The sequence below is a fragment of the Amphibalanus amphitrite genome, unplaced genomic scaffold, assembly GCF_019059575.1.
Source record: "Amphibalanus amphitrite isolate SeventyFive unplaced genomic scaffold, NRLGWU_Aamphi_draft 000539F_arrow, whole genome shotgun sequence".
Taxonomy (NCBI): Eukaryota; Metazoa; Arthropoda; class Thecostraca; order Balanomorpha; family Balanidae; genus Amphibalanus; species Amphibalanus amphitrite.
In genome coordinates, this window is record NW_024882033.1 from 155,492 (window position 1) to 181,376 (window position 25,885).

The following is a 25,885-nucleotide window of genomic DNA, read 5'->3' on the forward strand; positions in this document are numbered from 1 at the left end:
AAATAGAAATATTCAAAGTATCAACAAGAGAACCGTTCAAATTACAAAGAGTGAATACCTATCTGGTCATTTACCCAAATGTCTCTGTGTTGACTATCGCGTTCAAGCATTCGGTTTGTAATTGATTGTTCGCTGTTCTAATACGAGTGTTCACCCCTTATTTATAGAGTTGAATTGAAATTTCACTTGTGGGGACGATTGTTCTCACGTGGCAGACAGCGACTCAACAGTACCACCGACCGCCGCTAGATGGCGGTGAGGTGGCCGGCCGGCAGGTCTTCTCCGGGTGGGGGTGGTGTTTTGGAGCCGGCCCAAGAGATGGCGCTTGGAGCGGTGCCAGCGCCGGACGAGCCAGCCGGCCAGCCGCGCGGTGGCAGCACCGTTAGTGTGGCGACGACTCGAGGACTGTGTGGCTGGGGTGGGGCGTCACCGCGCGCCGCTGCCGCCCTGCCGTCGGGCCAGGGTGCTGGAGTAGCAGGAGGGATAGCCGCCGTCGACGACGCTCCAGGTATCGTCCGTTACGGGCCTCCGCCCCAGGTACCGACGCTCCAGGTATTGTTCGTTACCCATGTCCGCCGGCACCGGACCGGGTGGTTCATATGAGATTGGATAGATCATCCAATATCACATCTTCAGCTCTCCAATCTATGTTTAGGCTCAAACCCATTTCCGTTGCTCATTCCGTATTCAGGCCGTCTGACCTGGACGGGTCAGAAAAGGTAACGGTCCCTAAATTTGCACAGCAGATTGTGGCCCAGTGCCTACCCCCAGTGAAGATAGAGCACTGAAAATGGCACCGAGCGACTGTCCATTACCTGCAAGTACCTACTTGAACCATTAACCCGCGCCCTGCTGGGGGGGGGGTGTTTGAACACCCCCCCCCTTGTGGTTTTTCGCAAATATCTCAAAAACGGCGGTGCGGAGCGCCGCCGTTTTTGGTACACCTTATCATACATCAATTCTACACATATTGTGAAAATTTCAGACCAAGGTCATTCAAGGTCAGGTCACCAGGTCACTTGAAGTGACCTCACCTCATATAAAGTTTCAATGTCTGTCATAGCTACACCGAGCGACCGATCGCTTTGAAACTTTCAGCGATTACTAAGAGCAACAGCATGTACAAAATGTTAATCTCAGAATTTTGATATCGATGACCTAAGGTCAGGTCAATTTTGCGACCTCCCCATTATAAGTCAATGGGAGAAAATTGAAATGCGCCTCTTTTGGACGAAAGACAATATAAACACTCCCAAACACCGAATCACAAGTGGTTTAGACACATTGAACATCAAAATGGTGTCCGTGACCCTTGTTTATGCCCTGAGGTCATCTTAGGTCACGAATGGTATCTAACAGTTTTTCGCAAATAACTTTTGATAGAGGCATGCTAGAGCGATGAAAACGCCTTAGGTGTGTTCAGCTCGACGATACGGATCGACTGATATGCAACATGACCCTTTCCGGTCAGGTCATGACCTTGATCTGAGGTCAAATTTTCAAGTTGACCTTTCAAGGTCAAGTTATAGTTCATTCGATGCGTCTTGACGAGAGGAACACGATGCCGGTAAAAGTAAGCTCGTACAAGGCATGGGTCAAAAGTTATTGCCGAAAAACTGTTTCCGAAAAAATCGGTTATTTTTGCAGTTTTTGCCCCCTGCAGGCAAAACCGTTGACGTTAGGTCAAATCTGAGAGAATTACTCAGAAAGGGCGTTAATAGGGCTATCGAATGCGCTTTTCCGCGGCGCTGTAGCTCTATTGGTTCCCGAGTTACGCGTTGGTTTCTTGGAAATTTTCGATATTCGACCTGGAAATCGGCGAAATTTTGCCTTCAATGACCTCTGGTGACCTGACCTTTGACCTGACCAAAAAATTGACCGAAGTGATTTCGTCATTATTTTTGACGCTCTTTCGAACACCGCCTTCCACGTATCGCTACGTGGCCCAGGAGTCGAGTTACAGGGGGGGGTTCAAACACCCCCCCCCCCCAGCAGGGCGTGGAAATCCAGGACCCCCAGCCGGGCGCGGGTTAAATTTAGGTACCCCCAAGGGTCACGCGGAATATGCGACTCGTTTGACCTGGGCAGCATAAAATGGTTAAAATTGACGCACTTTAGCCCCTTTTAAGATAGTCTTAATGGTGAAATAGCTCCAGGGCCCAGGCCATGGTAGTCATTAAGTGCCGTTTTCAGGACTCCCGCTCCAATGGATGGGTCACAATCTTCTGTGCAAATTTAAAGTCGTGACCGTTATCGACTTCTGTAGGTCAAACGTAAGGAGTGCCGCTAAACAATTTCGGCCACATATTCTAAACCAAAAGGGCTCCGTGATGTACGAGGTTCAAGTCGATTCAAGACTATTCTGAGCATAAGGCTGTCTTGACGGACATATCGGGCCCTTCGGAGCCTCTCTGAGGGACTTTGGAACGGAACTTTGGCGAAAGTTCGCCATCGAGCCCTTAGAGTTCGCCTCTTATGCTATGGCACAACGAATCCTTTTTGAAGATGTTTTGTGCTTCTATACTTTCGATGTGTCGCACATTTCATGGGGTAAATAAAGCAGTGGCGGATCTAAGGAGGGGGGGTCACATGGGTCATGAGTCGTGACGTGACCTCCCGTCCTTGGGGCTCGGGAGCACCACAGGCCTGCCAGGGGCACCACCGGCCTATCAGGGTTACCACAGGCCTGACAGAGCACCACAGGCCCGCCAGGGGCACCACAGGCCTAGCAGGGGCACCACAGGCTTGTCAGTGACACCACAGACCTGTCAGGAGCACCATCGGCCTAGCAAGAGCACCACAGGTCTGCCAGGGGCACCACAGACCTGTCGGGGGCACCACAGGCCTGTCAGGGGCACCTCAGGCCTGCCAGGGCCCAAGGGCAAAGACACTGACCAAAAATAAAAGATTATAAAGAGCAAACAAAAACTGAAAATAGGGCACCACCAAAATTAAGTGGCCGAAATCCGCAGAGTTCTTAATCCTGGGCACCACTTCGATTCATAACCCTCCCCTTGGAGTTTTCCTTGATCCGCCCCTGAAATCACGTATAGCACCGCGGGCCGTAGATAAGCCATCAAATAATATTCGGCTAGAAGGGGGTAATAATTTGAAGCTCTTACCAAGAGAAACGCTTCTGAGAATGTCATTAGCCGTAGGTACGGAGCGATTCAGTGCACCCGATTTGAGAGGACTTCAGTTTTTGCCTGTTGAGAGCTGTCCTGGGAAAACTGTCTACATTTCTATTTTCTTGTTCATACTGTAGCTCTTGCTAAACAACCGTAATCGATAAAAGAAGTTTAGGCTGATGCTTGCTATTCTTCAGTGGCATGAAATCGCGAGCTATTTTATGACATTTGATATTCATTTTTATTTCATTGTTTTCTGTTTATCAACGTTTGGTTTTGGATGTGCAGCTTAAATCGTTAAAATAAAAAGGTGGAAGTAACATTCTGATGAAGCTCCATAAACGGTCATTCATCACCATGTCCTAGCAAAAGTCAAAACACAACACATGTATTTAAAAGAAAGTAAAAAAAAAACAGTGAGATAGAATGCAGCCAATTCTATTGAGATACACGCTTAAAACAGCAAACAAAATTATATAGGTATAATCATTCGCAAATCGCACTTCCAGCAGGCTGTCGCGATCTAAGGCCCCTGCGAAGCTTGTCGATTTGCTGTGCCGCACGACATAGCTGCGCTGCGGAACAGTCTACCTCACAGGCATTCGAGCCGGCTGAGGGCGCTACGGCGCTGCGCTGAGATGGGAAGGGTTTTGTCCATTGACAAAGATAAAAATTGGGTCAATCATGGATTTTTTAGCGGATAGGGGGCGTAGCGCACCGCTTTTAAAGGTTGCACTTAACCATTGTGTAAAATCAAATCTAAACACCGATCTTACGAGGAACCATGTTGAAACGTCCCGTAATCCGAATCGTTTCGCCTTCTAGGTCACTGTGCTTTTAGTTAACTTTTTACTATTAATCATGCTTCTGCTGTCTTAAAGATATTCTAACATGTGTATAAATAAGAAAGCTCTGGGATTCGCAATAAAGCAAAAACACAGGAATGCTCCCATTCAGCTTATGTACATCACGCTCTCCCCACGCTCAGTTCCAGCGTCCGGCCCGCGCAGCGATGTCCTCCGCCAGCGAGTCAGGGACCGACGACGAACTGTAATTGACCTGTGTTACAGGCGCTTGCCGTGAATCTGCTTTCACTGAATTGGTTGTGCTTTGTGTTGTTCCTGCTAATGTTACCCGCCTCTCCCCCCCCCCACCCCACGAGTCTCCTCGGGACCGTTTGCTCAGCGCCATACTTCTCTCTAAAGTGCATCATTTCATTCTCTCATCTGTGTTCTCTTTCACTCTTTCACTTGCCCAGCTCTAATTGATCTATGTTGTATGATTGTCAATGTTTGTGTTTACGTTTGTGTTATTGGTTATAAATGTACGGTTGTGGTTTTGAGTGTTTCTAATTTCTCTTGTACTGACCCATGCCTATGTTGGGGGGGGGGGGGTGAGGAAATGCTTGTTATAAGGCACTCGGGTGAAGTTGTTTGCCCCCTGCTCCATTTTAACAATTCCAGAAAACGTTTGCGCTAAATACCTATGTGTGCCGACTCAAATTTAACAATTCACATGATACATACACGATGCCCTCAAATGACTGATGCCCGCTATTTGAGGAAGGCGTTATGATCGTTTAAATGCATATGATTTTAAGCAACATGTAAAGGGGTACAGAGACCATTCATACATATAACTATGAGCACGAATATGCATGGAGACATGGTCACATAATTACATGCATTACAATTTTGGAAAAATATTTATTTTCCGCCATGTGTGAATAGAAGGTTTGAAGCATTTAAGGACAAATATGTGTTGCTTGCAGTGTTGCCTTTACAAGTTGATCACACTTGTGTAATGTGCATGTCATGTTTTGCTACATGTTTATTACTGCAGTATTTTGTATTGGTTACCTATCGAGTGCTATTCTTAACACCATGACAAAAGTAAGACGCGTGACATGCCTCGAAGAATAGTGTTCGGAATGTCTAAAAACACGTTTCCAAATAGGAGTGTCAGGTCTGTTGTCTTGAAACCGAATTTCAGTAAAGCAAGACGACACTTTCTCGACGCGAAAACCGTGCCAATTACCATGGCGTGCTATATGGCGCGCCCTTTGCAAGTGCCATGGGTTGTCACTCATAACGAGCCATCGGTTGTCACGACGAACCACCGGTTGCCATGACGTGTGGCACTGTGGCACGGCGTGGCACGAGTCATGTCGCCAGGGCCGACGCGGTGACGGCCGGACATCGTCATTAACCGTCTGGTTGGACCGGGCCCAGCTGCTGGGAGTCGAATGGGAGACGGACTGGAGGGCAGCGCGGACTGGGCCGGCTGGCCACCGGGCGGGGGCCGGTGCGTACCGGACTCCCGTCTGGAGAGGGACGGGATGAGCCGGGTGGTCGACCCGTTCAGAGGGTTTGGGACGTGCAGCAGCCGCCCATCCCAGACATAACTACGAGTTCAGTAATCGAACTGGGGGGGGGGGGGGCACAGTGATAAACTACATGAATCTTAACGCAGGCGATTTTTGATATTCCAGCAGGATATAAACTCAGCTAAATATGAAATCGAAAATACCTTCTTTCGGTCGAAATTAGCCCAACATGAAGGTAAACTTTTTGAACGAATCAGTCATAATTTGAAGGATTGGATGCAAAACATATGCGTAAAATGTATTATCAAACAACCATAGCAACAAAGGACATTGATGCCTAAAGACAACGATCAAGATGTTTATTTGTATTGTTTAGTCGCGAAACTGAAATCCAGTGATGGTCAGATATGGTTTGTTGACTGCAGGATTTCTTCCACGGCTGTTGTATCCAGTCGCAAATTCCCAGACTGGCCTCGTCTGTGTCTGCACCACCCGGCAGCTGTTCAATGTACGATGAATGGATCGGTATTTCTGTTGGCCGTTTAGCCGGTAAACACGCCTGTCTGGGGCGGTAGGGACGGGGGGGGGGGGTCGATTGTCGGTCGGTAGAAACGGTGAGCCGATTGACGACTGGCCTCACAGAGGTCAGATAGGTTATTTGTTTGTTTTGTTGGGTTAGGCCCTTTCGGTCCAATCAGACCATTTCAGAGCCGGGAGGATGATAGGATATAGGGGGAGACATTGGTCTGGGCAAGCACCCTAGTGAGTCGCCGGGGCTGAGCCCGTCCAGAGGACAGGCCACCCAGCCCCAAGGCACTCACTGCACCCGGCTACGGGGTGCGCTCCCTCGGGAGCAGCGGTGCCGCTCCAAGGGAGCAGCCTGCATGAGATAAAGTTGCCTGTCCAGCCCGGAGGGGGGTTGCGGCGTGGAGGAGAAGGATTTCAGTATCCTGAGGATAGAAGCACGGAACGGTTAGAGAGATAGGTTACAGATAGAGGAGCAGAGGAGCTTCATACAAGAGCAAGGAGCTCTGAAACTGTCAGTAAGAGCAGTTGTTAAGTGAAATTTCGGCTGAAAGCGGTGGCATAACAGGACTGCTCTGTTCATCTGACAGCTTCTGACTGGGGTTTAGTCACCGCCCAAATGTCGGCAGAGGTCATTGTTCAAGAGAGCTCTACAACGTTCAATGTGAGACGGCTGCTGAGGGATATTTCTGCAGACTGAGATCCGTTGCTCAGAGGTGCCCTAAACCAGTCAAAATTTGTCAGCAGAGGTGAGGTCTGTTTCGAATTTCGGTCATTGAGGTCAGCTACGCAAGGGAATTTTAGACCAAGGTAGTTGAGGCAGCTGCTCAGAGACGTTCGGGTATGTCAGTGGAAGAACTGCTTACAGTTGGTTCAGGGGAATTCGCATTGCTATGGCAGCTGCTTAGAAGAAATCCGTCCGGGCAGTGGGCTAAATACCCGAGCATTTGCGATCCGTTTAGTGGGATGGGGTTTGATCAAGTGCAGTTTGACGAGAAGCGTTGAGTGCGTGTCTCGAGCAAAGATGATCCTCCTTATTTGAGCCAGAGTGAATTGTTCTTAGAAGTAGGACAGCCCCTGTCTTCGCTGAGCCTTTGCATAGTCATAGTCATAGTCATAGTCAGTTTTATTGAGAACTCCATAAAACATGGCTTTTCTGTTCTCACGTCATAAATGCACGTTTAACCCGCGCCCTGCTGGGGGGGGTGTTTGAACACCCCCCCTTGTGGTTTTTCGCGAATATCTCAAAAACGGCGGCGCGGAGCGCCGCCGTTTTTGGTACACCTTATCATACATCAATTCTACACATGTTGTGAAAATTTCAGACCAAGGTCATTTAAGGTCAGGTCACCAGGTCACTTGAAGTGACCTCACCTCATAAAAACTTTCAATGTCTGTCATAGCTACACCGAGTGACCGATCTCTTTGAAACTTTCAGCGATTGCTAAGAGCAACAGCATGTACAAAATGTATATCTCAGAATTTTGATATCGATGACCTAAGGTCAGGTCAATTTTGCGACCTCCCCATTATAAGTCAATGGGAGAAAATTGAAATGCGCCTCTTTTGGATGAAAGACATTATAAACACTCCCAAACACCGAATTACAAGTGGTTTAGACACACTGAACATGAAAATGGTGTCCGTGACCCTTGTTTATGCCCTGAGGTCATCTTAGGTCACGAATGGTATCTAACAGTTTTTCGCCAATAACTTTTGATAGAGGCATGCTAGAGCGATGAAAACGCCTTAGATGTGTTCAGCTCGACGATACGGATCGACTGATATGCAACATGACCCTTTCCGGTCAGGTCATGACCTTGACCTGAGGTCAAATTTTCAAGTTGACCTTTCAAGGTCAAGTTATAGTTCATTCGATGCGTCTTGACGAGAGGAACACGATGCCGGTAAAAGTAAGCTCGTACAAGGCTTGAGTGAAAAGTTATTGCAGAAAAACTGTTTTCGAAAAAATCGGCTATTTTTGCAGTTTTTGCCCCCTGCAGGCAAAACCGTTGACGTTAGGTCAAATCTGAGAGAATTACTCAGAAAGGGCGTTAATAGGGCTATCGAATGCGCTTTTCCGCGGCGCTGTAGCTCTATTGGTTCCCGAGTTATGCGTTGGCTTCTTGGAAATTTTCGACATTCGACCTGGAAATCGGCGAAATTTTGCCTTCAATGACCTCTGGTGACCTGACCTTTGACCTGACCAAAAAATTGACCGAAGTGATTTCGTCATTATTTTTGACGCTCTTTCGAACGCCGCCTTCCGCGTATCGCTACGTGGCCCAGGAGCCGAGTTACAAGGGGGGGTGTTCAAACACCCCCCCCCCCCCAGCAGGGCGTGGAAATCCAGGACCCCCAGCCGGGCGCGGGTTAAAAGCCAGGGAACTTAAAACTACTAAAAGTATAAAACACAGCATGATAAAATGTCCCATGATAAATGCCCGCCATTAGAATCTGACTGGCATGGTGCCGGCCCAAAAGGTCACGGACTCACGGGCTACATGTGTCTTCGCTGCGCCTAATGCCAATATGTGTCTACAAGACATGAATCCATCAACAAAATTGACCTTGGTAAAGGTACTAGGTCGGTACACCCGCTTTACAAACGCGCTCTCGGCCTTGGGTCCGCGTGAACTCTTCTTTCCTCGTGTGATCGGGCGGCTGAGGGTGAGGACCGACCACGCGCACCGGCCGGCGGAAGTGGCGGCGCTGGCTGGGCCGCGCCGCACAGGCCGTGTTTGGGTTCCCTCGCACCGCGCTCCGACGGGACGAGGCCAGCAGAGTCGGCGGAGCGCGGCGCGGGCCCGGCGCGTGCGACGCTCCCAGCCCGCTCCGCGTCGACCCCGGCCAACCTTTGCGCCGTGGCGACGGCCCGGCCAAGAATGTGGTCCTCTGGCCAGGGGCCAAACGTAACAGGTCGGTAGCCAGCGGCCGCCGCCGCCGCCGCCGGCTGTCTTTGTCGTTTGGCGCGGCGTGGTCGAGCAGCTCACTGCCACGCCGCCTTGGGAATGAACACGACCGGTCACAGGTAGGTATGGGCGCATACAGGGTCAGCAGTGAGGGTGGTCAGATACAAGCGATGGACCTGGAACTCCGAATAAGGCTATTTTGTCAGCAGTTTAATTAATCACGACTTTATCGTGCCCACTGATGAGACTTGGGCAGCTAACGACGAGCCGAGCATGGTGGCCGCTGCTGGAGCAGGGTGGCCTGGCGTTGAGGCAGGGGAGGGGGTCCCGTCTGTGCGCCACCTGTACCTACACGTCGGCGAGACGAGTCACCTGCGCCCGGGTGGAGGCTAACGAGACTGCCGAGAACGAGATGTGGGCAAGGCCGACGCTGGGTGCTGGCACCGAGTCAGCCAGAGATCTGTTGGATATGAGCTCATTCGAAAATAAGTGGGAATTTTCTTTAATAACGTTTTCCGTTTAGGGCCTCTACTTTTTTACCTTTTAGTGTGCATGAGGGTTGGGTATAATCATTAAGGCTTGTTAAGCTTTATCCAGGTTTGCAGTGGCTTATGCGCAATGCAGGCTCGGTTTGGTTTTTAAGTGGAGTTGGTGTGCCTCTGCTCGTTGCTGCTTTGTTTCACCGCGTAGTCGATAGCCGTCTGACTTCATGCTATTTATTTTAATAGTTTGTCTCTGCTTCCAGGATGTCGATTTTCGTGGATGAGTCGTTTCCATTGGAAGGTACGTGGCACTGAGAATCCATGCCTGATAGTGTTTCACATTTAGTGTTTGTCAATCCGATTCCAGTGGCGAGGAAATGTGAAGCAGCTCGTGGCTCACTATTCAGTGCTGCATTGTACGAGCATAAACGCATATTTTTTCCTTCTTATAATTTCAATGATGCTCGGCATTCCCATCACGATTTTTAGTTGGCTGTTACCATAACCATTTCCGGCGTGTTTCGGAGCTGACGTTGCTGCTTTCGTCGTGTTTTATAATGTTTTTACCGCTTCTGCCATGCTTCAGAGTTCAGAGCTGACACTACCGTTTCCGCTGTATTTTTTAAGTTTTCTTCCGTTTCCGCCGTGTTTCAGATCTGACGCTACCGTTTCCGCCATGTTTCAGATCTGACGCTACCGTTTCCGCCGAGGGACGTCACTGTTCGTCGTAATGTCGAGGTCCGCGAGAAGTTCACCATGGGAGAGGAGGTTGGACGGTGAGCTCACCGGCTGTGTCAGCATAGCTGTCAAGTGTCAGTGTCTCAATCTATCTTGCCTTACTGTGTCATATCCCTCGCCCTGGCCCCTGGCCACTTGTTTCGCTGGCCAGTGTCATACGATCAAACTCACGTGGAATACACCTGGATTTATCTAACCGCACACTGCGCAGCCTGGGACATATACGCGTAATTTGATAAGACTTCTTACATCGAACGCATCCACCCACACACGCATCTGGTACTGCCGCGGTGTGTTCGTCGTGCGTTCGTCAACTAAAGTGACACTTTTATGAGTGCGTCTGTCTTCGTGCCAGCAACCTTCGGCGGCAGTCGCGGGCCTGTCGGCTGGGCGGGCCCGGTCACTAGGTCACACCCTAGCAGCGCGTGCTGACATTGCCCGCACTGCCCCTGACCGCGTTCCCCCTGCACGCTTCTGTGCAGAGGCGTGCGGTGTGGGGCACGCGGACACCGCGTGGCGGGCACTGGGCAGCCAACGCTTACGGGCGCCCCTGCCGGTTTCCCGTAGGCCGCAGGCGCTGTTAGGAATTGGGGCGAGACGCATACTGCAGTAGTCTACCGATCGTGAGCGATCAAAGCCAATCGCAACCGATAGAATTCTGTGTTGTATCGGTACGACCCCGAAGTTGTTATTGCTGTGCACTGCTTTTTCTTGTCCCGTTTTGGAAGGAAGCCAGAGAAGAGCATAATATGAATCGAATGAACGAGTACTGAATAGTGCCAGAACTCCGAATTGATTACGCTTGAAATCCTTGGGAAAAAGAAACAGGAAGCGAATATTGCTCATGAATAATCACCTTTATTTAAACGGTTATGTTTAACCAAGCAGCTACATATAGCTATGACATTAATTATGAGATCGACGACACGTAGCTAATCTTTTTTTTACAATACTAGAAGAGAAACCGTTTTATTTCAGTGATGTCTACGTGCCAAAATTATCAGCTCCTGTATGATATGCTTAGTGATTACTGAAGTGTTAAATGAAAACAAACGGGCAATTTACGAAGAAGGAGGCACTAGTGGATACAAAGCAATTCCTTTTGCTGTCGCACTCGCGTCCCTGGCACTCTTGTGTCAGTTGTCACAGCCCCGCCCTATGTCTGTGCTCCCCCAGGGGTAAGTTCTGTTATTACAACCCCGCCCTATGTCTGTGCTCCCCCAGGGGTAACTTATGTTACCATAACCCCGTCCTATGTCTGTGCTCCCCAGGGGTAAGTTCGGTATCGTGTATCGCTGCACGGACAAGGCGACGGGCCGGCAGCTGGCGGCCAAATTCGTGGCCACGCCGCGCAAGGACGACAAGCGCGATGTGGAGCGCGAGGTGGAGATAATGAACTACCTCCAGCACCCGGGCATCATTCAGATCTTCGACGCCTTCGACGGCGGCAAGGAGATGACACTCGTCATGGAACTGTGAGTGCGTCGGAGCAAAAGAAACCGGTGGTTATTAGAGATCAAGGTAAACGCACATTGTGACTTGTGAGTTAACGTACACTCGTTAATCAAACAGCATGGTTTTGTTTCGCATATTGATAGTGACTTCTGTTATATGTGCGTCCAGAGCGATGCAATGCGGCATAGTATTTCTGAGTATTTAAATACTGCGTCGCCTTACATACTCGTATTGCTCGGCTACCAGACATCGTATGCAATCGCATGAGAAATACCTGTGTCCCTTCGCAGAGTAGAGGGCGGTGAACTGTTTGACCGGGTGATTGAGGACGACTACATCCTGACGGAAAAGGCGTGCGCCATATTCATGAGACAAGTCTGCGCCGGGGTCAACTTCATGCACCAAAAGAACGTCCTCCATCTGGACATGAAGGTAAGTCATGATGTGATGTGACGATGTACAGACTGGAAACGCCACTCCAAAAAGAACAGAAAAATTGACAATTAAGATCATCTCCCTGGCGGGTATGCAATGCACACATTCCACATTTTCTACTACGTTGTTTTAGGCCTTGCTGTCTTCTTCCTCACAACGCCACGCGTCACACATTCACAGAAACCGTTCTGAACGAGCCTGGAAGCGCGGTCCAAATGGCAGAAGAGCTGAGTCAGACGGCTCCGTCGGCCGGCGGCTCCCAACGGCCTACTGAGCGGTCCAGACAGCGAACTGAGCTAATAATAAATACAGCTGCACGGGCTCAGCCTGAAAAAACTCCACCCTCCCCAAACCACTCTCCACAGTCTGAATCCCCTGGCTTCACTTCTATTTCACTGCAGTGGATCGCTGAAAGACCCAGTGAATGAGCGCGCCGGTCAGGGCTTATCTAAGCCGTGCTGATGAGTGGCTGGTCGGAGCCTTCCGGTGCTGCGACCGTCGGGAGCCTGTCTGGCACACTGGGCCCGCAATCCCCGAGCCGTGTCCGTACGGGGTACGGCCGGGCGGGTGTCGAGCCGACCGGAACTTACGGCCGACACGTCAGCAGTCCGCCCGAGGCCGGCCCTCGCCGGGCCGTGTGTACAGTGGCAGCGGGCCGGCAGTATGTAACGCTCAATTGGCGCAGTGTTACGAAGGCAGCAGTGCCGTAAACTGGCTGCTGTTTGCCTGGCACCGCCTCGGCGCTCTGCCGGGATGATGTGGCGCCGGATGACGCACTGCTGTTACTCAGCACTCAGCAGGGGAGGTGGGCGCCCTCCCGGTTCCGGCGCCTCCGGCCCGTTACTGGGTGCTCCAGGTGTACCGGTTATGTAACCACAACGCTGGAGCGGCGATGGCAGGAATATCTCGCCAAGTTGCTACGAACTCAAGCAGCTCTGAACCGCTTTAAGCGCTCATGGCGCCATATTGCCGACCTTCAGGGGTGTCCCGAACCGTCCAGGGCCGGGGGACGATTATCATTCAAACAAACATCGCATCGGGCCTCGATTATGTTAACATATCTGCCAGACTGGTTCGGATCACTCAGCAGTCAGCAGTGTATAATGCCGATTAAACGTGCTGCACACAAAGACGCCGCTTCGAGGTTAAAACGGATGCATTTAGAATAATAAATAAACATAATTATTTCTGTTCTTAAATGGCGCAGTAAAGCTCCAAATCTTTTGAATGTTTGGCTTTTAAATATTTTGAAATCAATGTTAACTTCGACGCGTTGATAAAGGCTTCCAGTGTAATTTCAAGCCCTACATCCATTTTTCTCTATAAGTGTCCTTCCAGCCCTTCATCCATTTTTCTTTATAAGTGTCATATGTCCTCGCTAAAGACCCTAAATCAGCGCTCTCTGGTATACTGCTTCCAGCCGGAGAACATCCTCTGCCTCTCCAAGACGGGCAACCGGATCAAGATCATCGACTTCGGCCTGGCCCGCCGCTACGACCCGGCCAAGAAGCTGCAGGTGCTGTTCGGCACGCCCGAGTTCGTGGCGCCCGAGGTGGTTAACTTCGATGCCATCGGCTACCCGACCGACATGTGGTCTGTCGGCGTCATCGCCTACGTCCTGTGAGTACCTGGGGGCTTGCCTACTACTCCGGAATGATTAAGAGCAATCTGCCTGTTACACGCTTCTCTGGGCTCCCTAAAAAGACTCCCTATAGTAAGCTATCTTTACTCATTGCTTACAAGAACTCCGAAAGTAAAGCATGAAACATTTTTCCATCGACCAGCATCTGGATGCAAAGTTTTGAGCTAAATTTGTCCGGGCCGGTCAATCTAACTGGGCCGGTGCTATCGAGTGTCTGGACGTGACACCGACACTTTTTAGATTCCCTACACCCTACTGCATTCACTTGACCATCCACATTTCACTGTCTTGTGTCTATGCCAAATTGTCATAAACTAGGCTGAATTGCTTTCAAATGTCCAGGCCACGACGGCTGGAGCAGCTCAGGGGATGAGTCAGGAGCGGCGCCCACACTAACTCTCCAGACTGCCGCTAGATGGCTCGGGTGGTCGGCGCCTGGAGTGATGCTGTGCCGCACGACGTAGCGCAGCGGACCGCCTGGAGTGATACTGTGCCGCCTGACACCCAACCGAGCGCAGCGGGTCTGAGGCTCGCAGGGACGCCGTTTATCAGAACTAGGCCACGGGGAGCACCAATTACGATGTGCAAACCACCTTTTGTTTGATAAACACAAGCGGGAAGTTATGATCAGGAGTTCATTTCAGCATAACCTTATGAAATGCGACGGATGCCGCATCATCGTAAAAGCTGTGCTCTACTGAAGTTATCACTGACGAGCTGCCCATTCGTCCTTATTTTTCTTTTTTTTTAACTTTTTACGAGAGGAAAGGCAGTTGCTACTTGCTGCTCTCGTGAGTCGCCCATTATTATGCGAGTGTGTTGAAGTGTCAGCGTATCGCCCGGTGTAAAAAGTAACCTTCACCCAAATGTATGAGCGATACCACAATCTCAGAGGCCTACTGAGTCGATGTTCGATCCGGGAGAACGTGTCTGACATTCCGCTGGCAGCTGGCCTATCACACAGGTACGGGGGCGGCAGAGCCGGGCCACGGGGAGGGACGAGCCGGGGGCGACCGGACGCGGCTCGGACGTGCCTCCGGCGCCGCGCCGGCCCTCCCCGTGACGTCACTAGTGACGTATGTGACAGCTATGACGTAGGCGCGGCTGGGAAGAGCCTCGGCTTTATTGCCGTGCAGTGAAAGCTGAAAAGCTGAAGAGACTTCAAAAGGGAAGCGCAGTGCTGCAGGTTAATTTGCAGCCTACACCTTGGTAGCGAAAAAAGGTTATTCGGAAACATCCCAGTGAATTTGTACAATTTTCTCAAAGAAGCCCGGCTTACCAGGCGTACAAAATATAAATTGTGAACACTGCCCCCGTCAAGGAGCAAGATAGGAGTCTTTCTGGGACACGATTTTAATAACTGATGGACGTTTTATCGTACGCATTACACACAAATAAATATCACTTTCCGTCAGATGTCACGAGAGCAGAATCGTTTGTCATATACGTCGTCCACTCCAGAAGTTTTGAGACTGCCCTCGTAAAAGCCCTATTAAAAGTGCTAGATTCTTGTCGCTTTCATATGTCCTTACCACAGTTGTCATAAACGTACTTGCATAATCTTGTTTTTCTACGTTGCAAGAGACGGCTAGGGCATCACCCTGAACATGGCAAGTCACACGCGGCTTGTCACAGTGACCAGTGTACAGCATGGTCAGGCTGTTAGTGTCCTCACATGTGAGGACGACTTTGAGGGTCGCAAGGCAATACAATTTTGTGATTAGCTTGATAAAAATACCCCAGAAACATTTAAAATTGACTCTTCAGTGACTTGAGACGAAAGCTGGGTGTATTTTTACCGATCCAGACACTAAGAGACAAAGTGTTCAATGGAAGCACACTGACTCCCCCACACCCAAGAAAGCCAGACAGAGCAGGTCCACTGGGAAGCTCATAATAATCCCGTATTTTGACAAAAAGGCATTATATTCATTAGCTGGGTCCCATGCTCGGCCAGATGCTTAACAAGGAATGGTTCCTGAAAGTTCTGCGGGAGTTGAGCAAGGGAATTCGCCACAAGAGACCGGAACTCTTCAAATTTAGCCAGGGGCACCTGCACCAGGACAACGCACCCACCCACAAGTCGATCATGGTGACGAGCTAACTAACACAGATGGGCATCAAAACTGTCCCTCATCCTCCCCACAGTCCAGATCTGGCCATCTGTGCCTTCTGGATGTTCCCCAGACCGACAGAGAAGCTCAGGGGACGCCAGTTGGAGGATGTGGAGGAGATGAATGATCTTGTGACAAAGGCCCTGGGCACCTTCACTTTGAAGGACTAGCAGCGGGCCTTCAGGAAGTGACCGGAGCGCTACAACAAGTGTATTGAACTCGGGAGGTCTCATTTCGAGAGTCAATGAAGTTTCAAGCTTTTCTGAAACAACTAACTGTCTCTACTGAAAAAGTCTCAAAACTTCTGGAGTGCACTTTAAACGCTAATCATCTCCGATGCGAACCCATGGGCTGAACCACTACCTGACAGTTACGAGAACGAAAACCGCTTAAATACGATTATATGCAAACTTATAGGCGAAATGTTAGTTAAAAATGAACAGCTTAAGACCCATGCCCTCCGAAGTAATATTGGTCTCCCGTATGTACAATGTACATTCCCCTGTGCTAAAATTCATGACCGAGTCGGAAACATCCCCAGCTTGTCATCCCAACTCATTAGATCGTTCTTTTTGCGGCAGTGTGTCTGGCCTGAGCCCGTTCATGGGTGACACGGACTGCGAGACCATGGCAAATGTCACCATCGCCAAGTACGACTTTGACGACGAGGCCTTCGACGACGTCAGCGACGAGTGCAAGGACTTTATCACCAAGATCCTCATCAAGGACATGAGGTAGGAGTCGGAGTGGGGATGAGGAGGCCTTAGTGGTTGGCTTGATGTTGGGTGTTTTGAGAGGGTTTAGGGAGAAAAACTGAGCTATAAGGTGAACTGCTTGGTGTGGACGGAGTCGGTTGTTCAGACCGGATAACCGCATAATAGTATACATAAATTCACGTCTTTTTATTGTCTAATTCGTGTTACTTTTGCCTTGCTCTTCTCATAAAAAGAATGTATTTTGAGGATGATTCTGCAGCATGTCTGATATAGCAGCCCATCTGACCCTGCGTCTTTCCTGTGTTCTCCACAGCAAGCGGCTGACGTCCGCCCAGGCGCTGACGCACCCGTGGCTGACGATGCGTCCACCTCAGCAGCCCATGAAGGCTCGCTCGCGGCAGGCGTCTCTGGCATGTCCCGAGCCACACCTGGAGACGGCCCAGGTCAACCTGACCCAGTTCGTGGAACGGTGGCTGGAGCACCCGACCAGTCCGTACGCGTTCTCTGAGACCAGTGGCGACCTGGCGCTGCCGCGCGCCGGCTCGGCCGCCTCGGTCGGTCTGTGCTCTCCGTCCCGCTGTGAGACACTCACCACACCTGAACTGTCCTCTGACGAGGAATCCAGTGGAGATGAGGAGCCTCTGTACCGGACTGAAACGCGGCCCAAGCCGGCTGAGCACACTCGTGTCAGTAATATCCGACGCGAGGAGTCGTTGAAGCGAGCCCGTGGCCGTCTGGTGCAGCAGGCGAGCAAGGAGGAGCGTTATATCTCCATCGATGAGGTAAAGACGCTGAAGCAGCAGGGCAGCCTAGACGAAATGGTGGCCAAGGTAGCCAGCTTGCCAACCTCTCGCCGTGGCAGCGTGACGCAGGCTCCACCGCCGTCCCGACTGCGCGCTCCTGACAGCCCGCGTCCCCAGACACCCTCACCACTGGCCAGCCAACCGGCGGGCACTCCGCAGCGCACCCAGCGCCAGCCCTCTCCCGCCCACGCCTCCGTCTGTGATCGGGTGATGAGCGAGGCAGCGGCAGCGCTGTCGGACGGCACCCTGGACCGACAGAGGCTCTCCCCGGCGCCGGTAACCGCCGTGCCCGCTCCATCCCCCTCGCCCGGCCGCTCCCGGAGTGGGGCCGTCTCTCCGCTGCTGGCCCCCACTGGTAAGGACAGCTCGCCAGCTAAACCCACCAGCCGGAGTCCACAGCCAGACTCGGGACCCACGCTGCCGGTGCCGACCCGGTCGCGCTCGCAGACGCCCAGCGTTACAGTCACGGGCGCGGCGAGTCCTACGGCCGACATCGAACGGTCTGCCGCCAAAGACACCGCTGCGGCCACCAGCGCCGAGCCGGACAAACTCAGTGTAGGCGACGGGAAGAAGCCACGGAAGTCGAAATCAAAGGAGAGTGTGTCGAGCGGCGAATCGTCGCCTCGCCGCCGCCGTCCGGTGACAACGGGAGAATCATCAGAAACGGTGCCGGCTGACCCGCCAGCCAGCGCGACGACAGCACGGTCTGGGAAGAGTACACCAGAACCAAAAGCGACACAGAAACAGGACAGTCAGAACGCAAAGCCAACTGAAGATAACAAGGTGTCATCTCAGAAGACAGCTACGGAGCCGAAAACGGCAAAGGCACAAGAAAAACAGCCAACCAATCCAGCCAATGACACAAAAGCTTTGTCTGGGAAAACTTCAGAACCGAAAACGATCAAGATCCAGTTGGAGGAAGACTCGCCAGCAAAACCTACAGGCGATTCAAAGTCTTCCAGCGATTCAAGGTCTTCATCTGGAAAAACGAGTCCCCAACCAAAAACGGTCAAAATTCAACAAGAGGTTCAGCCTGAAAAGATCAATTCATTGATATTTAACTTGAAGCCAGTGAAACGGCCAGGTCCAGGTCCTATAGCGACTACTCTCACTACAAAGGCTCCCAGTAACTTGGGCATGGTGCAGCTAAAGAAAGTGCCCTCTTCGAAATCTGATGCGTCCCTCACATCAAAGGCGGAGAGCGAGGCGGCTCAGGTGAAGCTCCGACGCACACGGCCGTCTGACTCGTCCATCAGCAGTCAGAGAGACAGGCCCGTGCTCACACGACAAAAGGCTGACACTGGCGGGACAGCCGTCAAAAAGAAATCCTCCACCAAACACCGGCCGAAACACGAGCTGGACGCCAGTCGCAGCAATAGTGCCGAGACCACACCGTCACAGCAGCCAAAAAACGTCCGTAGGCCCCGCGAGCACATCGTCCAGATCGAGGTGGTGGGCTGCGCGGGGCCTGAGCAGGCGGACCGTCCCTCGGCGCCGGAGCCGGCGCTCAGAAAGCTGCGCCAGGCGCTGCGGACGCTCTCCAGCGGCTCGGCCCAGTCGGCGCCGAGCTCGCCCTACCCGAGCCGCGAGGGCTCGCCCGGCTGTGAGCTGCGCCCAGCCGGCCTGCTGCTGCGCTCCTGGCACAGAGACCGGCTGCGCGACGGCGCCGGCTGGAGCGGCCGCGGCCCCAGCCTCATCGACTTCGTCAGCGCCCGGCTGGAGGAGGCGGCGGGCTGCCAGCGGCGCGAGCAGGAGCGCTTCGAGCGGCTGCTGCGCCAACGGCGGCCGCTCTCGCCGCCCCCGGCCACCCGCCGCCCTGCCAAGGGCCCGCTCGACTGGAGGCGGCTCGGCTGGTCCATCACTGACTGGTGAGGGAGCTGCGCTGACTGCACAGCCGGCCCGCGCCAGTTCCGACACCCGCTCCGGGTACAATTACATCCGACACTGTGCGACGACCACAGATAACATGTTTGGAGAATTCATAGGCAGATTTTATTTAAATTAATTTAATCGAACCTTCATTGAAGAGGTTTACATTCGATTACAAAGTCTTATGTTCTTATTTCTGACAATATTGTTCTTTCAGTGGGTCGTGTCTGGGTCGGTAATTGAGCGGTGGCGATGCGCGATCGTAAGCTGTACGGGGCGCGGTGATCGTTGCGGGTCGGGGTCGATCAGGTCGCTGACACCGGGGGCGTATGGCGAGATCTCTGTGTCAGAGGCGCGCGGCCCGCGGGTTGGTGTCACGGTCTAGTCAGCGGGGCTGTGATGTGGGATAGAAGCGCCCGAGGCCCGCCTGCGCGGTCGCTATTCCAGCCAGCGGGCTCCGCTAGCGGGCTCCGCTGAGGCGTGACACGGCCTTACTGGGCAATATAGCTCAGGCACGCTCAGAAACCACGGCCCCTGCCGCTCCACCATAAAGCTGAGCCTGACATGGGTCATGAGAATCGTTTAACGCCAGTAAAAGCCAGTCAGTCAATATGCGCTATTCTGAAAGAGGTGAGTTTTCGACACCCGCCGTCGCCTGATTATGGAACCGTGGAACGCGAATCCTGAATGTGCTCGTGAGCGACTGACTGAGACAGGATCTGTTTCCGGCGCCGAGTGGCGTATGAGGTGTTTTGTCCCGACCCGATGGGACGGGCGTGTTAACGAGGCGTGATCTTATTAATAAATCACACGAAATGGCCCGAGTGGCGTGTCTTGGCAGAGTGGTCGGGGTGTGGGTGAGACGGGTTTGACAGATGAGAGCCGAGCCAAGAGGATACGGTATTCAGATGTGTTCAGCCCCCACCTGTCAGGGACGACGGAAACCATTCAATACGATCAGCATAAACACAGTACAAGATATCGAAAGCGTAACTTTTGAACTGTTCAAATACAAAACATTTCATTTCTAAAACAGTCCATCTTTATCCGACAGATCCACACTGGTCCCTTCCAGCGATAACCAAAGCAGTGTCATTTCAGGAATGTATTGCATTCGGTGTCGGAGTCGTTTCACTGTAAAATAGCTCTAGTTTCTTGTGCTGTCTGTCCGTAATACCTCTGTGATCTTTATGGACGGTCACAGTCACAGTTCTGAGTCTCTGGGGCCGCACTGACCGCGGCGGCTCAAAGACACAGAGTGGCAACTGTACCGACGTCAACCGCCGGCCAACCACAGGCAAATCAAGGCAACATCGCGGCGCGATCATAACAACAGTCCCAGCTCAAATATCCAGGGCGCCCCCAAAGCACAGACACCATCGCAGTCGCTCGAACTGAAATACTAGAGTCATGTCACGTCATATAACAACACACATAACAGGTCGCTAAGCTACCGATAGTAAGAAATCTCCAAAGCATGGTTCGATTGTTCGATAATCATCATTTGATTAAAACCCTTGTGCGAGCACCATTGTGAGACCGGGCCAGAGTAGAGGCCGCCGTTTTACCGCAATATCGGACGGTTAAGAGACAGAGTACCGTCACTGCATCTACAAACACACAATCTTCAGTCTACGAACACGTCATACAGCGGTTCAGAGAGCACAACAGCACCAATATTATCAGTTTCTTCGGCTGATTACGCCCTCGATAATTGGACTCTTCACTGACGGGCGAAACCGCCTATGCTCACATTCATCGGGCTTCTACCAAGTTCCATAATCACAAAGGTCACCATCCACGGTTGTCCAGCGTTCACTGCATACTGCCCATGGTTCACTGTCTTCTTTCCACTACCCCACTCCGGCGTCTCTGCCTTCTCAGACCTAAGCACCGTGAGAGCAATACGGTGATCGACTTGTGCGACCAGTTGTGCCAATGAGTACGTAAGGAGCAGCTGGGCCATTGTCACATGCCCTATAAAACGTAGTTCCTAGAGCCATGCGTGCCCCATCAACAGACCGACCGGAGTCCCAGGAAGCCAGACGGAGCCAGACGCACACAGTCAAAGACGGACCGATCGCAGTGCCTAAGGGAACCCCAGAAGCAGACAGATTCCCTCACCGACGGGCCGGCCGCTCACTGGTGCGAGAACTCGACGTGGACGAACAGGGAGGCGGGACTGAGCGAGTTGCCCTCCATGTCCTCCAGAGGCACGTACCGGTAACCTGATGGGTAGGGGATGGCGTGGTGAGATACCTCTCTATTCAGTCACAGTCGCGAACGCCCACAGCGGCACGGACGGCAATAACGGGAGCAGTGGGATAAACACATTGTTTGAAATGTTATACGCTACTAAGCCTTTGAGCGTGTCGTTTGCGATAAAAATTAGTGGTGGTTTCTAACCTACCATTTCTGTGGGCTTTACAACGGCAGCTGTGAATGTGATCGGCACTACCAGCCGCTGTAAGACGAGTGTCTATGGGCCTCGCCCTGTGTCTGTATGTGTACAGCAAGGAAGCCGAGTCCGTTCTCCCTCGCTCACCTGGCATGAGGTCGTCGAAGTGTATGCAGTAGTGACCCAGGATGTAGTTGGAGCCCGTGGTGCTGTGGTCGCGCACCACCAGGTCCAGCAGACAAAAGTCGGGCATACGCACGGGGATCGTCAGCAGCTCGTCCCACACCGGGTTGAAGCCTGCCGGGAAGACACGGAGTTCGTCAGTGGTTAGCTTGCGACTAACAGAAGGCGGGACACAGGCCAGACCTTAGACACCTGTCAGGTTAATGACACATAATCCAGAGACAGTCATGCTTAAGTCCTCAGGCAGAGATGGCATACCTCTCACCCATGGCTCACACACAGAAACAGAATCACAGACCTCAGACCCCATACAAAGCTCTGGAGTCTGGTGCCAGAGACTATCAAATTAGAAGGCAGGCGTCACAGTATCCTGCGAGCCTGATGAAGCCTAAATGCTGCCTCAAACACGAACCACTGATGCCCAGGCAGAGCACAGTCATCCCCTCTGAAAGCCGTACCGTTGTTTTTGACGACGGCCGTCTTCAGCTTGTTCTCGTCGGCCGGGTGGCCGGTGACGTAGACGTTAACGTAGGGGTCGATGATATCGTCCAGACTGCTGCCGGCCGGCTTGGGGATGTAGGCGCCGCTGATGATCCGTAGCTTCAGGGTTTGCCGGAACCTGACGCATAGGTCGGACAGAGGTTAGTCGGAACAGGTGGTAAACGCAGGAGTCTGAGGGAGAGCAGATATGAATCACGGAATTAGAGTTAACACATACCGGGGTCGGAGATCAATAAGAACGAGTCAGACAGCAATCTTCACGTCCTCAGGGGCAGACGTCATGGTAGCATAAAACGTACTTTCTAACAAATATTGTTTGGCTTCAACTTCATCAACTTATAAGGCATAGAAAAAGAGCCAAAATAATATGGGAAGTGCAAAACAATGCCAAAGTGAATAACACATAAACTAATACTCCTGTAATCCAGTCGTCATTTCACTCAGTATCTGTGCCAGGCAAACATTTTACCCAAAGCGACATCCCAACGACATGGATATGCCCACGAACATAACAATAGCATTTACACTAATGAGCAATACGCCCACAGATCGACATAAAACAGATAGATAAGATCAGACAAAAAAAAAAAAGAATTTGGCGGCAAGGAAACTTCAACAAATATGCTGCAAACAAAAGCCAAACAATACCAGTGTTCAAGACACAGCAAACAGTGCGCGGACACCACACACAATGCAATGCGACATCACATCTAAGCTCGGTCGTATAGTGTAACTGTTGAGCAAGCGCCGGCGATGAAAAGCCACCAAGCACGGTTCGCAGATCGAGACGCCACACAGCTTCAGCAGACCGACCCGTAGCGCTGAGAGAGGTAGCGGTCAAGATAGAAGGGTAAGGAAGTGCAAGGAAATAACAAAAAGGAGAGGAGGAAAAGAGAGATGAGACGAGAAAAGTGGCGAGAAGAGAAGAAGCCAGTGTTGAAACACCAAGACGTGGGGAGACGAGGAAGAGGTGAGCTGCGGTAAGAAAAGAAACATAGAATGGGGGAGACAAGGAAATATATAGAAAGAAGGGAGGATACCAGGACTGACCGGCTGAGGGGCAGGTACCAGGACATTATCCACCAGGACTGGATAGATACCAGGACTGACCGGCTGAGGGGCAGGTACCAGGACATTATCCACCAGGACTGGATAGATACCAGGACTGACCGGCTGATGGGCAGGTACCAGGACATTATCCACCAGGACTGGATAGATACCAGGACTGACCGGCTGAAGGGCAGGTATACCAGGACAGGATATGTACCAGGACTGACCGGCTGAGGGGCAGGTACCAGGACAGGCTGCTGGGGCTGCGGCGCGCCCAGGGCCGCAGTGTGGTCAGGAGACAGGAGCAGGAGCACTCAGGAGTGCCGCAGCTGGGAGTGCCCGCAGCACGCACACAGGCCACGGACCTCGGCTCTGGCGGCGGCGGTGAGACGGCGGGCTCGGGCTCGGCCGGGGACGGCCCCGTGTCTGTCTCCGTCTCCTCCAGTTGGCTGCAGGGGTGTTAGTCACATCGTCAAACACTAGAACAGCCGTCACCAATCGTGCCAGCCATGGTTAGTAAGGACCGTCATCAGTCACAGTAACTAGGAGCCGCCACCAGTCACACAGCCGTTACACGCGGCACCAGCACCGCTCACAAGCGGAGCACACTGGCTGAGAGATAGGTGCCGTCCATTGATCCAGTCATACCAACTACAGCGGAGGCGCATACCACCATCCACCAACCTGGCTTGAGTGGCTACTGGCTACTCTATGAGCCAAAACGTTCATATCTACTGTCAAGTGTGACAAGATACTACATAGTAACTGTTCCATTCATTCACATAATAAAACCACTCGCCCAATGGTTCAACGAATCGCCTAAATCTAAGTGTAGAGGTGAAGATCTAGTGTTAGCCATGGCTGTTGTTAATTATTTCCCCGTCGGGCGGGCGCTAAGTACTAAGTGCGCTCGTCGCAGTGTGCGGTGCGCGGGCGATCAGCTGATCGTAGTCTCGCCTCGTGTCGTAAAGTCTCGAGAAGCTTCGCTGTGCGCCGCATAAATCATTCGCTTCATTCGTTCCCTGGCACGTGTCTCGTTGCCTGTTTCGTTATTCGCTCGTTCGTTCTCGTTTGAACTCGGTTTGAACGGAATAGAAGGGAAAGCAAGAGAAGATCGTTTGTGTGTGTTGAATTCATTACATGGTGCCGAAACACGGGGAAGATCATTGAACTGCCGAAGATCGTTCGTTTTGTTGATTTTTTTGTGACTGATTATGGCGGACCTCGTCAAGCTCAAACGCTCCAGAGCCTCTTGTAGAAGCTGGCTACAGAGGGAGGTTACCAAGCTCCAGAGCTTGCTGGATGACAAGGAGCCAGATTTGTTTGTTGTCGAGCGAGCAGTGAGTGAGCTTCAAAAGAGGCTTGACAGTTGGGACGCAGCGCAGGAGGCAGTTGAGCTCGAACTCGGTGAGGCAGAGTTGCAAGATGACATTGTAGCTGCTGGTGAGTTCAGAGACAGCTGTGTGGCGGTGAAAGACAGAGCGGCCCGCCTACGTCTGACTGGGTTGGGCCAAGCTGCACCACCGCAGAGTGATTGCTCTCAGCTGAGCCAGTGTATCAAGCTGCCGAAACTGGATCTTCCCAGATTCTCAGGTAATGTGACTTCTTGGCCTGAGTTTTGGGAGTCATTCACGGCCTCTGTGCACAACTCTGATCTCCCTGAGATATCAAAGCTAACGTACCTGAGATCTCTGCTATCTGGTGATGCCAAGCGATGTATCGAAGGCTTACCCCTGACCAGTGCAAATTATTCAGTTGCCTGTGAGCTTCTGAAAGCACGATTCGGAAGAACAGAACAGATAGTGTTTGCACATGTTCAAAGTCTCTTGGCATTTGGAAGTGCTGACTGTTCTGACCTGAGAAGGCTGCAGGATAAGCTGCTAGTGCATGTCCGCAGTCTCGAAGGACTTGGTTATGGTGGGGACAAGTATGGACTGTTCCTCACCCCACTGATCTTGTCCAAGCTGCCTGCTGGTGTTCGACTTGAGTGGGCAAGAGAAGGAGCAGGAAAGGAGGCTGACCTCAGCTACCTGCTGGAGTTCCTGTCGAAGGAGGTGGACCGCCGTGAGCGGTCTGGAGCTCTGGCTGGTCCGGACGCTGGACCATCTCAAAAGGAGCAGAGGCTGCAGCGCTTCAAGAGACGCCAGCCGTCAGCAGCTGCTCTTCAGGCTGTGGCCGAAAGCTGCGGCTTCTGTGCAGGACCACACCCAGCAGGGAAGTGTTCCAGCATGGACTCAATGACCGTGAGTGACCGCCATCAGCGGATAAAGGCCGCTGGCCTTTGTTTCATTTGCTTGAAAAGAGGTCATGTTGCCAAAACTTGTTCTGCTCGGTGTTCAGTGTGCCAAGGGAGGCATCATAAACTTGTGTGCTTCAGAGAACATGGTGTCGCTACCCCTGTGAACTGTGATAAGGCTCAAGCTGACAGTGTGGGGGCCAAGGATGCAGTGGCGATAGGAGCCTCTCTGTCATGTGTTCTGGGGAAGGAGTGTACCGTGCTGCCCACAGCATGTGTGGTGGTACACGGCTCCAATGGGCCTGTGGAGGCCACTGTTCTTTTTGACAGTGGCTCGGACAAGAGCTATGTGAGCTCATCCCTAGTGCGGAA

General features: G+C 52.0%; 2 protein-coding genes across 51 annotated transcripts in view; one reads left to right on the forward strand and one right to left on the reverse strand.

The window, feature by feature from the left end:
• Positions 1-373: 373 nt before the first annotated feature.
• LOC122393516 (calcium/calmodulin-dependent protein kinase type II subunit beta-like) lies at positions 374-19,969 on the forward strand. Of its 2 annotated transcripts, XM_043389600.1 has the most exons (9): positions 375-508; positions 4,117-4,178; positions 9,637-9,674; positions 10,059-10,149; positions 11,383-11,586; positions 11,857-11,998; positions 13,422-13,621; positions 16,339-16,491; positions 16,787-19,969. In XM_043389600.1, exons 2-9 carry the CDS (start codon positions 4,141-4,143, stop codon positions 19,146-19,148), a joined length of 3,228 nt encoding a protein of 1,075 aa, XP_043245535.1. In that variant the 5' UTR covers positions 375-508; positions 4,117-4,140; the 3' UTR covers positions 19,149-19,969. The 2 variants fall into 2 exon arrangements, with proteins under 2 accessions (XP_043245536.1, XP_043245535.1); XM_043389601.1 differs by lacking the exon at positions 4,117-4,178 and having other exon boundaries at positions 374-508.
• Positions 19,970-20,235: 266 nt separating this feature from the next.
• The window catches only part of LOC122393517 (1-phosphatidylinositol 4,5-bisphosphate phosphodiesterase delta-4-like), a 43,745-nt gene continuing 38,095 nt past the window's right edge, over positions 20,236-25,885 (reverse strand). For 23 of the 49 annotated variants that reach the window (XM_043389626.1, XM_043389620.1, XM_043389616.1 and 20 more), the window contains 4 exons: positions 23,505-23,726; positions 22,185-22,345; positions 21,691-21,840; positions 20,236-21,373 (listed from right to left, as the gene is read on the reverse strand). In XM_043389626.1, the coding sequence (XP_043245561.1) occupies positions 21,285-21,373; positions 21,691-21,840; positions 22,185-22,345; positions 23,505-23,726 (622 nt within the window). In that variant the 3' untranslated portion in view covers positions 20,236-21,284. The remainder of the gene's footprint in view (positions 21,374-21,690; positions 21,841-22,184; positions 22,346-23,504; positions 23,727-25,885) is intronic. The other 26 variants (XM_043389655.1, XM_043389649.1, XM_043389646.1 and 23 more) reach the window with 2 other exon arrangements.